This window comes from Gopherus evgoodei, chromosome 22 (assembly GCF_007399415.2).
Source record: "Gopherus evgoodei ecotype Sinaloan lineage chromosome 22, rGopEvg1_v1.p, whole genome shotgun sequence".
NCBI lineage: Eukaryota > Metazoa > Chordata > Testudines > Testudinidae > Gopherus > Gopherus evgoodei.
This window is the reverse complement of record NC_044343.1, coordinates 12312565-12325732: the sequence shown is the minus strand read 5'-3', so window position 1 is coordinate 12325732 and position 13168 is coordinate 12312565. Positions and strand designations below refer to the sequence as shown.

The window sequence follows — 13168 nt, the reverse complement described above, 5'->3', positions numbered from 1 at the left end:
GAGGGCTTCGTACGGCAGCATCGCCCTGTATCTGTTCTCATCGGTATGTCTTGAAGGAAATGTATCGTATTTTATATAATAAATTCCCAGTTTTAAGCTTCGTCTGAGTAGCCTATTAGGAAAATGCAATCAAATCCACCATTACACAATTTCTCCCACATGTACCCCCAGGAGCACGTGTCCCGCAGTTTGGGAACCCCTGCTCTATGAGGCAGGCTCCATGGCCAGAGACTCTTAGGACGAGCTGCTCGTCAGGAAGGCCGACTGGTGCATGGAGGAGAGGCAGCCTGGACCACACTTCCCTGTGGAGACGGTACTGCATCGCCTGGTGGGAAGTTGGTGGATTTCAGCTGAGTTGATGTTTCCGACGGGATCAGGTTGTGTCGGGCACAGGGTTCTGGGCTAGGCATCCTTTGCCAGTCTCTAGGACACTGTGGGAGCAGTGGGACACTAGGCGGGCTAGTCCCATTATCGAGAGGGGACAGATGACTGCAGCACCTGGCCCCAGACACCCTCAGCCTGAGGCTATGGCACAATCCAGATGGACTTGAATGACCCGTTTCCTGCAATAGCGACCTCATGGCTAGGAGGGAAGGGCCCATCAAGGCCAAACGGCCAGGTGCACCAGCAGGCAGCTCCCCGCAGGGCACGGAGGAGTGGGTGGGGTGGCAGGAAAGGCTGGGTGCAGTAGTAGCAAGGGCCTAGAATTTAATCCCCTGCTGCCCCATTCAGGGTCCTCTCCCCCAGCACGGCAACGTGCAGGGCTCTTACCTTCAGCAGCCTCTCGAGGACAAGCCGGCAGGTCTGCCTCTCATCACCGCCCATCAGCTCCTCCAGGCACATCAGAGCCCTGTACCTGCTGAAGAACTCCATGTACGTCCACCTGCGGGGGCGTGGGGAAGACAGAAGCCAGACCCAACAGGCCGAGTTAGCGAGTGCCAGGAACCCAAATGCTCCGGCAGAGAGGCAGGCAGGCAGGAAACACCTGGGTTGGCCGTACCTGGATGGGTAGCCGGAGGCGCTGATCTGAATGGTTTCCAGGACCCCACAGGCTCTCAGCTGCTCGACTGCTCGCTTGGCATCAAACCTAGAGCAGAGACAGAGTCAGCGTCAGCACCCTCCGAGCGACGGTTCCTTAGGGCTCGCGGTTCGGATCTGCCATCCCACATGCAGCACGCCTGGTTGGCACTGCTCTCGGCCCAAGCCTGGGCAGGCCACCTCCTTGCTGACTGCTTGTGGCATGCAGAGACACCCATGGGAACGAGGCCGCTGGTTTTGCAGCTCAAGCCCTGCTGTGCAGCCATTCCAGACAGCGAAGGAAGTCGCTCAACTCTGCACTGGACCAAGGAGGCAAGTTTCACTACTGCAGAGCCAGTCCCACCGCAGGGGACAGAACACGTTGCTGCTAGTTTCATGAGAGTTCCTTGGTGATGCAGGTTCCCCAGACAGCACGTCTGGCCCTGGCACATCCAGCTGGAGAATCTCCCCCTCCGGCCCCTGCCCCATTGCAGAGCTGCCAGGCACTCACTCGAAGGGCCGCTTGCGGTCGTTGGGTTTGATGCAGCGCACGTAGTGGGGCGCGGTGCTGCTCAGGGTCTCCATGAGCTTGTGCAGCGACGCTTTGAACTGCGGGGGACAGAGCGAGCAGGCTTAGGTCTGAGTGCGGATGCAGTGCCCTAGTGAGGAGCCAGGGCTTGGGAGCAGGCTCTGACCTTGTCCTCAGCAGAGTGAAGATGCTTCTAGGCTCCCTGGGGAGGGTTGAGGGCCCATGAGCTGCATTTCCCCCACCCTCCGTGGGCATAGACAAGGGGCCTGGACACTGGGTGGGCAGCAGAGAGCACCAGGACACATTGTCCTAAGCTGAAGGCTGGTCCAAGGGGGAAGGGGAACCCCTGAGTGCAGCCCCTAGATATCCAGCTGCCCCTTTCCAGGCCACCTCCTCACCTAGCAGGACCATTCAGTGCTTGGGATGCTGAGAAGTCTTCGAGCGGCCTGGAACCAGAGTCCCCAGCCCACCAAGCCTGTGGGGCTGCAGCTCCGGCCAGCCCCAGCACACAGCAGAGTCTGGGAAGGTCTGTGCGCTTGGGCCCATCTTTCCCCACCACCCAGCGAAAGGGTCCGGAGCATCTCACTGACAGGGGCACAGGTCCCCGATTTCCAGCTGTGCTGAGCACCAGCTGCCCCCAGAGGCCAGCAAGATTGGTAGGGGCTCGGCACTTCCAAGGCAGAGCCAGGCCAGTAAGATTTCCTGGAAGCGGAGGAGCATGTTGAGAAGCCAGGTGGGGTTTTCACAGGGGTGGATGCTCATTCAAGGGGGTAGTGACACGTGGGGGGCTGAACCTCTCACCATGGGGAGGGCAGGTGGAACGGGGACAGGACACGCCAGCCCCGCTGGGTACCTGGATGGAGATGGGTTTCTTGTGCTCCGGGTCAGTAGCTGGCAGAGACCTCCTGCCGGGGCGGACGGTTACCCTGGAGCCGTGCGACCTGCGGGAGGGTAGGGCGATGCTGCCGTCCCCCTCCTCCGGGAAGAGCTCCCCGAGCAGCGCAGACTGGGTGGGGAGACAGCAGAAGGATCAGAGCCAGCAGCAGGCCAGGAGTGACACCTACTGGCCAGCAGGGACAGGCAGCCGGTGACCCTGAGCCCTATCGCTACTAGGGGCTCCGTGGCCACAGCCCCCCAGCTCCCAGAGGTGCCGTAGCACCACAGAGAGCCACAGAGCCAGCTGCATGAGAACGGCAGGCCCTGTGGCGGGGTGCAGCCCTCCCCGCAGCTGTGCCAGTGCCGCTCATGGGCAGCTGCTCCCTGCGCCAGCTGGGGTGTCAGGCAGAGTCTGACCTGCCCAGGACCCTGCTGAGTCACAGGCAGCACGGATCTGAGCCAGGGGTCAGTACGGAGCATGACACGAACCAGCCCATGGCCCCCCCAGCGTAGGGAGCAGCTCACCCCCACTCCCAACAGGGCGAATAGCATCCACAGCCCTGAGTGAAGGGCCCAGGCTTCCGCCCATTTCAATGCACCAGGCATCACCCCTAGGGCTGCCACCCCTCCACGTCACATGATGAAACCTGCAGGAAAGTGTCCAACCAGAACTGGCAACCTGCAGGCTCCCCCGCCAGTCCCCGTGAGCCCGGCAGCTAAGGGAGAGCAGCCTGTGTCTCCTACCCTGTGGCACCACTTACCTTCTGCGGGGTCCACAGGATGGCAATGGAGGGGTGGGGGGGAAGAGAGAAATGACGGACGATTAGCTTAACAGCAAGGTTACTGTTGCTTTGTCTGCCAGCCCCCCTCCAAGCTAACAGCTCCCAGTGTCTAGCATCCCGCATTGCCACAGTGGCCTGGAGCCCCAGCACAGCAGAGTGTTCAGACACCTGGAGTCCCCCTCCCACTTCCCATTCCCAGCCATCAGCTCTGCTGGTGAGGACTGGCCTGTTGGGCTCCCACAGGCCGTTCCCATGCCAGGGGGTTTCTAGCCAGGCAGCTGTTTCACAGGTCAGTTTGCAGAGCATGGTTTATGGGGGCTGGGGGGGGGGTAATAGAGGCCTGGCGCCCCCTGGTGGAGGCGAGTCTTCATTTTCTGCCCCACCCACAGCTTAGTCTGCAACAAGCCTTAGCAGCAGTGTGTGCTCTGAGAAGGGGGCCTGACGACTCAGGGTATCATGGATAGCCTGATAGCCAATTAGTCTTATTCCCTAGATTGCTCCCCTGGCATCTGCACCACAGCTCCCATCACCCTGCCCCCCCACACACCCTCCCCATGGAGAGAGAGCTCAAGGTGGGTGCAGCTTTTGCCCCTACGGCAGGAGGCATGTTGGTCCCCACCTTGGCATCCACAGTGAGGACACTGTGCCCCCCACAGCTCCCCAAGTCAGTTGTGTTGTCAAGATCCCTTTGTTTGCAAACCTTGAATACTGGGGCTTCCCTATCACTCCAGGTTTGCTTGTGGGGGGGTGCAGACTTGCCAGGGCACTTCTCCCCAAGGCGCCAGCACTTCCCCTTCTGACCCATGTGACAATCCCCATCCTGGCACAGGATGCAGATGGACTTCAGGGGACACCTGCCTGCCACCTTCCTCTTTGCAGTCTGCTGCCAAGCACCTCCCCTGCCGGCAGGGCCGTGGGCTCACCTTGCTGGCTCGGAGGAGCCCGATCAGCTCTGCATGGACAGTGTCTTGGTTCTTCTCCAGGAACCCACTGCATTGATACTCCACCTGTGAGTAAACAGAGCATGCAGGAGGCCTCATCAGCTCTGGGTTACAACAGCCTCAGGGTCTCCTGGGACAATCCAGAGCCCAGGGGTCTCCAGAGCAAAGGTACTGGGGGTGGGGAATCGGAGCTAATGGGAGTTGGGTGTGTAAAGCTCTCGGGCCTTTGAGACGCCCCAGCCCATGTTTGTACCAGTGCTGTCCTCCAGGGAACGGCTCAGGGTGGGTGGGAGTTCGCCTGCTGGTTACACAGGAGGGGTGGTGAAGAATTGTGCCTAAGCAGGTGTTACACATACGATGGCCCTCGCAGACCCAGATCCAGCCCTCAGCGAGGTGAGCCCTCGAGTCATTGCCAAATGCTGGCTGCAGCCGGAATTCTCTGTTTAATCCACACAGACAAATACCCCCTGCCCAGGCAACGGACATGGAGCCATAGAAATGTAAGGCTGGAGGGGGCCTCAGGAGCAGTCTAGTCCAGCCCCTGCCCACAGGGGCCCCTCCGAAGGGACTAGAGCCGAACACCCCAGCACAGACCGCTTGGAGTCCGAGGCTCAAAACCAGGGGTGCGCAAACTACGGCCCATGGGACCATCCTTCCCAGCCCGAGCTGTCGTGCCGCCAGCCACCGGTGATCCAGGCAGCACGATAAGGGGGCACAGAGAGGTTGGATATAGGGCGGGGGAGTTCGGGGTGGTGGTGGTCAGGGGGTGGAGGTCCCAGGGGGCAGTCAGGGGCCAGGGAGAAGGGGTGGTTGGATGGGGCAAGGGTCCTGGGGTGGGGGGCATGTCAGGAATGAGAGGAGGGGTTGGATAGGGTTGTGAGGGTCCGGGGGCAGTCTGTGACCAGGAGTGGGGTTGGGAGGGTGTCACGGAGTGTGGGGAGTCCAGTCCTGCACCCCTCTTCCTGGGACCCACAGTGACTCTTGGCCAGCCAGTAAAACAGAAGGTTTATTGGACAACAGGAACACAGGTTACAGCAGGGCTTGCAGGCACAGTCAGGACCCCTCCATTGAGTCCTTCTGGGCTTTCAGGGTGCTTGGATCCTAGCTAGGATACCCTGAATTCCACCCATCCAGCCCCAAGCCCAAACTCAAACTGCTTCCCTCCTGCCACTCCCTTCCTTTTCCCCCTTCCCGGGCAAAAGGTGTTGACCTTTCCCCTCCCTTACCTAGCTCAGGTTACAGGCCCTGGCATCGTCCATCCCCTAAAGTCCTTCCCTGCTCTCCCATTCCCCACATAGACAGCCCCTACTCCATCATAGAGGGGTCCCAGGGTGAGGGGCAGATAAACAGTGGAGGCCAGGCCACGACCCCCTCCCCTAACTGGCCCTTCATTCAATTTATGAAACCTGACCAAAAAAAAAAAAAAAAAAAAAAAAAAAAATTTTGCCCGCCTCTGCTCAAAGCTCACCAGCCTGCCCTGGATGCTCTAACAAACCCTGAGTGGCTGGCAGCTCCCCACAGACCAGCAGCTCATGCTGTGGGTGCCAGCTACGGTGGGGGTGTCTCCTGGCATTTAGGCAGTGCCACTTGCAGCCACACCCAACACAGGTGTGGCGACTGTCTCTAGACACTGGATTCTCCAGACAGGTTTAGTTTTATCTGTGCCACCTGGCCCAGACCTAATCCTTCACCAGCACTTCCGCTCTCTGCAGACATGCAGTGCCTTATATCTTGTTTCTCCTCCCAGCAGGCCTTGCTCCAAGCCTACAAGTCACCTGATCTCTAGGAACTACCAGTCCCCTGATGCACAGCGCAGAACAGGGAGCTTGTTTTAAGGGGCCAGTAGACTTCTAGAGACATGTACTTAGGGCAGCACGGGACAGAGTTCAGACTCCAGTCACAGGCTGGCTAATAGAGCCTGCTTTGTTTTCAGCCCCAGCACCATGCTAGGAGCCTACTCAGCCCTGGAGCGAGTGGTAGGAGGGAGCTGGCTGCAGACCCACGGAGCCCTGGCGCACAGGGAGGCAGCTTTCCCCTGCAGCCAGCCTCCTGGGACAGCGGAGCGCGGACAGCAGCGGATGGGCACCGCAGTGGCATTTGGCTGCAAAGCTCATGCTGCCGCAGTCCTGGGCCTGCTGGGCTCCCTCCTGCTTCGGGAGCGTCGCCCTTCCCCAACCAGCACCACAAGGAGTCCAGTGCAGTTATTCGACAGCATTCGTTTGGGAGAGAAAACTTCAGTGTTCAGATTTCTCCAAGACAGGCTTCCCAGCCAGCTCCATTCTCACCCCAGTTCAGACAGACCCTGACCTCAGGCAAGTCTCAGCCTCTCCTGTACCCCAGTGCCCCCCCACCTGTGCCCTGGGACCTCCCCCCCCAGGCCCTCTTACCTTGCCCGCGAAGTGGTGGACAATGAAGGCCTCTGTGGACATTTTGGGCTTCTGGAAGTGGGGGCTGTGGTGAAGGTGCTTGTCGTAAAGCTTCTGAGCCCAGCTCGCGTCACTGCCCTTGGGCATCTGGGAGGCAGAGAAGGCAAGTCAGACCTCAGGAGGCCCGGGGAACAGGACGCCTCCATTGGCCCTGTAGGGTACTTACCCTGCAGCTAGGGACTTAGATTACTTCATTCCAAGGCCAGATGGGACCACTGCGATCTGGGCTGACCTCCTGTATGAGACAGGCCAGAGAGCTACCCCCAAAATCATTCCTAGAGCCCACCTCAGAAACCCCATCCATCTTCATTAATAATCATCATCAGTGATGGAGAATCCACCACAAGCCTTGGTAAGTTGTTCCAACAGTTATTCAGGCTGTCAAAAACGTATGCCCTTTCCAGCTTCAATTTGCAGCCATTGGATCATGCAAGACCTTTCCCTGCTAGAGTGCAGAGCCCATTATTAAATATATTTGTTCCCCACACAGATTTAGACAGCAGTCAAGTCACCCCTTAACTTTCTCTTAGATAAACTAACTCAATTGAGCTCCTTGTGGCTGTCACCATCAGGCAGATTTTCCTTTGATCGGTCTCCTGGCTCTTTTCCAAACCCCCTCCAGTTTAGAAGCTCTTCCCAGCTAACTGCCTGCCAGGAGTGGGCCCCACCGGGAGAGGGACATTGCCTGTTATGCTGGACACTCCCTAGTGTTTGCAATGCCCTTGTGGAAGGCAGGCAGCCAACTCCTACACCTCTTCGCCTCCCCCTCAGTGGAGCGCTGCCTGGGGGTGGCTCTAGGCATTTTGCCACCCCAAGCATGGCAGGCAGGCTGCCTTTGGCAGCAGCCTGCAGGAGGTCCGCCGAAGCCGCAGGACCAGCGGACCCTCTGCAGGTATGCTACTGAAGGCAGCCTGCCTGCCACCTGCGCGGCGACTGGCAGAGCGCCCCCCGTGGCTTGCTGCCCCAGGCACATGCTTGGCCTGCTGGTGCCTGGAGCCGCACCGGCGCTGCCCCAAGACCAGGAGTGCATCTCAGAGGCACCCTGGCTGGGGCTGACTTAGCTTCTTTGCAGCCGGACGGTTGGCTAGAAGTTGACACTGTTTGTGGATTTGTCAGGGTGCCATGTTGTCATAACCTATTCCCAGATTTGGACCTTAGCGTCCAAAATATGGAGGTTAGCATGAAAACCTCCAAGCTTAGTTACCAGCTTGGACCTGGTAAAGCTGCCACCACCCAAAAAGTTAGAGTGTTTTGGGGCACTCTGGTCCCCCCAAAAACCTTCCCTGGGGAACCCAAGACCCAAATCCCTTGAGTCTCACAACAAAAGGGGAATAAACCATTTCCCTTCCCCCCTCCAGGTGTTCCCTCCCTGGGTTCCTGGAGAGATATACAGAAGCAAGCTCCGTGAATCTAAACAGAGGGATTCCACCCTCCCTATTTCCAGTCCTGGAAAACTGGAAGTACCGAGAGCTAATCTTTCTTCCCCCCCGCTCACCCAGAGGGAATGCAAAGTCAGGCTAGTAAATCTAACACACAGATTTCCCCAACTTCTTCCTCCCACCAATTCCCTGGTGAGCACAGACTCAATTCCCTGGAGTTCCCCACTAAGGAAAAACTCCAACAGGTCTTAAAAAGAAAGCTCTCTTTTTTACATAAAGAAAAAATACATAAAAATGGTCTCTCTGTATTAAGGTGACAAATACAGGGTCAATTGCTTAAAAGAATATTGAACAAACAGCCTTATACAAAAAGAATACAATTCAAAGCATTCCAGCAACTACACACATGTAAATACAAAAGAAATTAATATAAACCTTACTATATTTGTACTTACAACTTGGAAACAGAAGATTAGAAAGCAAGAGACAGAAATCCTCTCATAGCCGAGAGAGAGACAGGCACAAGACCAGAACAAAGGACTCACACACAAACTTCCCTCCACCCAGATTTGAAAAAGTCTTGTTTCCTGATTGGTCCTCTGGTCAGGTGTTTCAGGTTACTCCTGTCCAGGTGAAAGACCCTTAACTATCTGTTTATGACACATGTGCAGAGCTGTGAGGCACAGGTACTGCGTGAAGTGCCTTTCCTGTCTTCCCTCATGCTGTCAAGCCGAGGGCCAGCCTACGGTCTGCCAGGTCATGCCACGCCACGCCCAGTGTGGTGGACAGTGGGCACCTGGACACAGGATGGGCCTGAGACCCAAGCCCATGGCGGCAGTTTTCTGCCACCATCAGCCTGGGCTGCATTTGAACAGGCAACATAGCGTCAGGGCTCCCCAATGCCGCCTCTCCCCTGGCCAAGCTTCCACACCCCTCACAAGAGGGGAGAACAAGGCACCAGGATTGGGAAGCTGTCGGCTGTTCCCCACAGGGTGTTCGTTTGAGGATGGGTTGGCTCAGGCCTAGGACCAGAAACTATCCCGTTATCCACGCTGTAAGGAGTGTGCTGGACCCTCACACCCCCCCAAAGCCAGCCTTGCCCCCAGCTGTGCTGCTGGCCCCCCAGAGAGGCAGGATGGATGCTCACCTTGCACTCCTCATTCAGCAGGTCCAGAATGCCCAGCCTGGCCTCGATGAGGTCGATGCAAGGCTGATTGTCGTAGAAGTCGATGAAGGTCCAGGGGATCTCCTCCTTCATGTATTCCTCCTGCTCCAGCTTAAAGACATGCTAGGGGGAGGGGTGGGAACGGGATCAGAGCTCTCACCCCTCCTGCCCCTGCACAGGGCTGGAGGAGGTTAGCCAGAGTTCGGTCTAGGTTTCAGTGGGCTCTGCACTGCTGCCTGACTGTGCCACGCCAACAGGCAGCCCTTCAGCCTGGGAAGATGCTCGGTCGGTGCCCCTGCCTGGAGATGTTGACTACAAGGGCACTTCTGGCCATGCTGCACAGGTGGCAAGTGACCACGAGCTGCAGGGAGGGGAGAATTGGGCCCTAGGCTGCCTGCTGTGTTAGGCAGACTCCAACAGCTCTGCACGGCCTTGCCAGGCCAGGACTGGGATTTGGAGAACTGTTGTAAGGGCCATTCAGGTGTTGAGTCACCACAACAGCACTCTGCGTGGGGGCGGGCCCCTGCTCCATTTTCTCTGGACAGAACCCCCCCCCTCCCCCGAGACCCCTGAATGGAATCCTCTGAACATCCCTGCCACAATGGAATCACGTGCCCGATTCCCCTAGGCTCCTTCACTATTTTCAGCCCTCCAGGCTAACCAGCACACTAGACAAGCACAGCCCAGGACACAGCCCAGAGATCAGACCAGTGAACACCCCAGCTGCGCAAGCACCAACGGTAATGACATCCACTGAACCCCCAGCCACAGGGCGAATATGGCAATTCACCCCAGCAAATGGGATTTTGTGGGCAGGTGGCAGCCTGTGAGAGGATGTGGAACCTCGACTCCCATCTGCCCCCCAAACAAGCAGGAGCCTGGTGAGCCGAGGGCACGTCGGACGGGGACAAGATCAGAGTTTACATTTTTGCAGCACACTGCTTAGTGGCTTGGCAACTGTTAGCAGCTCTGTATCGTTAGCTGAACCAGCATGGGACAGATCCTGTTTCACAGGAAGTTCCCCCGATTTTCAAACTCTGTTCAGAAGTGGAATGAAGTTTTCAACAAAATGAAATTCTAAAAAAGTAGGTTTGATTTTAGTGATGTGTTCCAATTTTGACTATTAGCTTTTTTTAAATTATTAAAGTTTTTGTATAAACTGAGTTTTATTTCAAGAAAAATATGAGCCTGTTCCTAAAATGTCCAGTGGGGACACTGACCAAAACAGTGTCAAAACTGACCCTTTAAGGAAAAAAGCATTTTGATGGGGGTGGGGGGGAAGGGAGAGAAGCATTTTTGTAGGAAATTTGAGACCAAAAATGTTTCCCAGCCAGCCAGCTCCAGACATTAGGGGTTTGTGGGGGAACAGCTCTGGCACCAACATCAGACTGTTCTCTGGTGAATGCTTTAGCAGCTGCCGTTGAGCTGGTCCCAGTGACCAAAGCACGGTTACAGACATGGCCTAACTGGCCTCAGCACTAAGGCGCCAGACCCGGAATTCAATATGCAGGTGTCAAACTCAGTTGAGCTAGCAAGAAACTATCAGCTCGTAAGAGCTATTTAGGGGCCTTTCAAGGTTTCCCCAGCCAGCCCTCAAGGTGTGGAGGAGAGGGAAGTGGTGTTGGCAGTTACTACCACACCCATAGCATGCTGCCTGGAGGACACCAGGCTTAGGACAAGAGGGGAGAACAGACCTTCAGCTACCCAGTGATCTTCCCTGGGTAATTCAGTTAGTTTGTATTACTGTAGCACCAGTCATGGACCTGGTCCTTGCTGCGCTAGGTGCTGTACAGAGATAGCCTGCCAGCTCTAGACTCCCCCCAAGGGTATGGGAGCCCAGCAGGCAACAGTTGGGAGGGCAGCACTGACCAGGTTGAAGTGCTGCTGCAGCTTCTCATTGGCGTAGTTGATGCAGAACTGCTCAAAGCTGTTGACTGTGAACGTCTCGAACCTGAAGGAAGACGGGGTGGGAGTGACTAGGAGGAAGGTGAGAAGGACGACAGGGGAGCTAACAAGGCCTCTCCAAGGGTTTGTGCTTTTCAACAAGGAGAATCATCATGGAATATCAGGGTTGGAAGGGACCTCAGGAGGTATCTAGTCCAACCCGCTGCTCAAAACATGACCAAGCCCCAGACAGGTTTTAACCCCAGTTCCCTAAATGGCCCCCTCAAGGATTAAACTCACACCCCTGGGTTTAGCAGGCCAATGCTCAAACCACTGAGCTATCCCTCCCCCCGAATTAGTGGGGAAAACAAGTCCAGCTTGGTTCAGTGCTGTAGCAGAGAGGATCCCTGGGCCTAACACTCCTCTCCACCCCATAAGCTTCAGCAAGGCCTCAAGTTGCCCTGAACCCTTGGGTCTTCCAAAGGGGGGAGGGGGATGGCGCATGACAGCCTCTAGGCAGGAGTCCAGCAGGGCTGGCCAGGGAGCACTCCCCAAGTGCACCAGCAAGAGCAGGAGATGGGGAGCGGGAAGGACGCGGCTACGGCCCACAGCTGGCCAAGCCCAATGAACACAGACAACCAGAGCTGCTCTCTAGCTTGGCCCAGCCACATACCCTAGTCTTGCCCACACGGGGCTGGAGCTGTATTTCCCAGACAGTCTGCCAAGTAGGCACCTGTGCCCCACATGGGGAAGGAAGGAACAGGTGAGCTAGGACCTGCCAGCTCGGAAGACCCCAGAGAAGACTGGCCAGGTGTGTGGAGAAAGGGTCACCCAGGCAGTCCATGCTCTGAGGCCACATCACCTGGTTAATGCAGGGCACCTGACGCCTGGCTGGCTCACTAATAGACAGGTTTCGCCAGGAAGGACCCATGTTGAGTCACTCCCCTGAGCAGGCACAGACCCTCCTTCACACAGGGGTGAGCAGAAGACGGTCCAGCATCCCTGGGGGCCTCAAGCGAGGAAGGCTGGACTCCACGCAGGCCCAGTCCTTACCCGTAGATGTCCAGGATGCCGATGGAGGCCTGCTGCCTGCAGGATGCCCGCAGGGCTTTGTTGATCCTGCTCACGATCCACTTGAAGAGCAGTCCATAGATGTGCTTGGCCAGGGCATCGCGGGAGTTCAGTGCCTGCTGCCTGGACATGGGCTTCACGTAGGTCTCAGTGGCCGTGACCAGCTTGCGGTAGCAGAGCCAGCGCGACACCTGGGACTGCTCCACACCCAGCAGTGTGCAGAACAGGCCCAGGGCTTCATCGCCTGGCTGCATGGAGAGGGAAACCTCGCATCAGCTGTGTTGCTGTGGGGAAGGGAGCCTTCCCCATGACCTCCAGCCAGTACTGGGAGAGCCTCCAGGGGGGCTCGGAAGAGCACCCATCCCAAGCCAACCGTCTAAGGCCCATACACCTGCCCCTCCCCTCTAGCTTGACTGACGAGGGTGGCCCTTGCCTCAGCCATCAGTCCGGCAGTATGCTACCCCGAGGGCTGCTGGAGAGGGGACACCCACAGAGTGCTGCAGGGCGGAAGGAGCCAGCTCCCCATTACCTCAGCAAAGCAGCTCTCCCCATGCCGGTCCTTCGCTCGGAGCCGGACGTTGCCCAGGTGCAGGATAGAGGCCAGGAGGCTGAAGAGTTCCAGCTGGCTTGACTCAGGGACCCCTGCAGAACACACAGCACATGGTACCGAACCAGGCCAGGTGCTGGGCAGCCCCATGGAGAGGGCCACTAGCCACTCTCCCTCCTGCTGGCCCCAGGACAGCTTCAGCTCAGACAAGGAGCCAGCAGCCCCCATCCCTGCCAGGAGCCAGTTTTACAGTGACATTGACAAAGCTCCCCCCACCCCCAAGGAGCCCCAGGCGGCTTTCCCCCTGGCTGCCAGCAGGGAATCAGGGGTGGGCAGGGCTGGTGCTTCCATTTAGGCGACCCAGGCGGTCGCCTAGAGCACCAGGATTGGGGGGGGGGGGGCAGCATTTTGCCGCTCTTGGCAGCAATTTGGCGGCGGGGAGGGGGGTCTTTCTGCGCTCCGGATCTTCGGCAGCAATTCTGTGGCAGGTCCTTCACTCGCTCCGGGACCTGCCGCAGAAGTGCCCCTGGGAGTGTAGAAGGACCCCCGCC

The 13168-nt window shown here is 57.6% G+C and overlaps 1 protein-coding gene across 1 annotated transcript in view; it reads right to left on the bottom strand.

The window, feature by feature from the left end:
* Window positions 1–13168, bottom strand: part of LOC115638729 (unconventional myosin-Vb-like) — a 45969-nt gene that overhangs the window by 20642 nt on the left and 12159 nt on the right. Inside the window, exons 6-16 of the mRNA XM_030540679.1 lie at window positions 12600–12712; window positions 12053–12318; window positions 10985–11066; window positions 9098–9238; window positions 6533–6658; window positions 4128–4211; window positions 3184–3186; window positions 2400–2552; window positions 1529–1626; window positions 1001–1087; window positions 772–883 (exon numbers count right to left, since the gene is read on the bottom strand). Of these exons, the coding sequence (XP_030396539.1) occupies window positions 772–883; window positions 1001–1087; window positions 1529–1626; window positions 2400–2552; window positions 3184–3186; window positions 4128–4211; window positions 6533–6658; window positions 9098–9238; window positions 10985–11066; window positions 12053–12318; window positions 12600–12712 (1265 nt within the window). The remainder of the gene's footprint in view (window positions 1–771; window positions 884–1000; window positions 1088–1528; window positions 1627–2399; window positions 2553–3183; window positions 3187–4127; window positions 4212–6532; window positions 6659–9097; window positions 9239–10984; window positions 11067–12052; window positions 12319–12599; window positions 12713–13168) is intronic.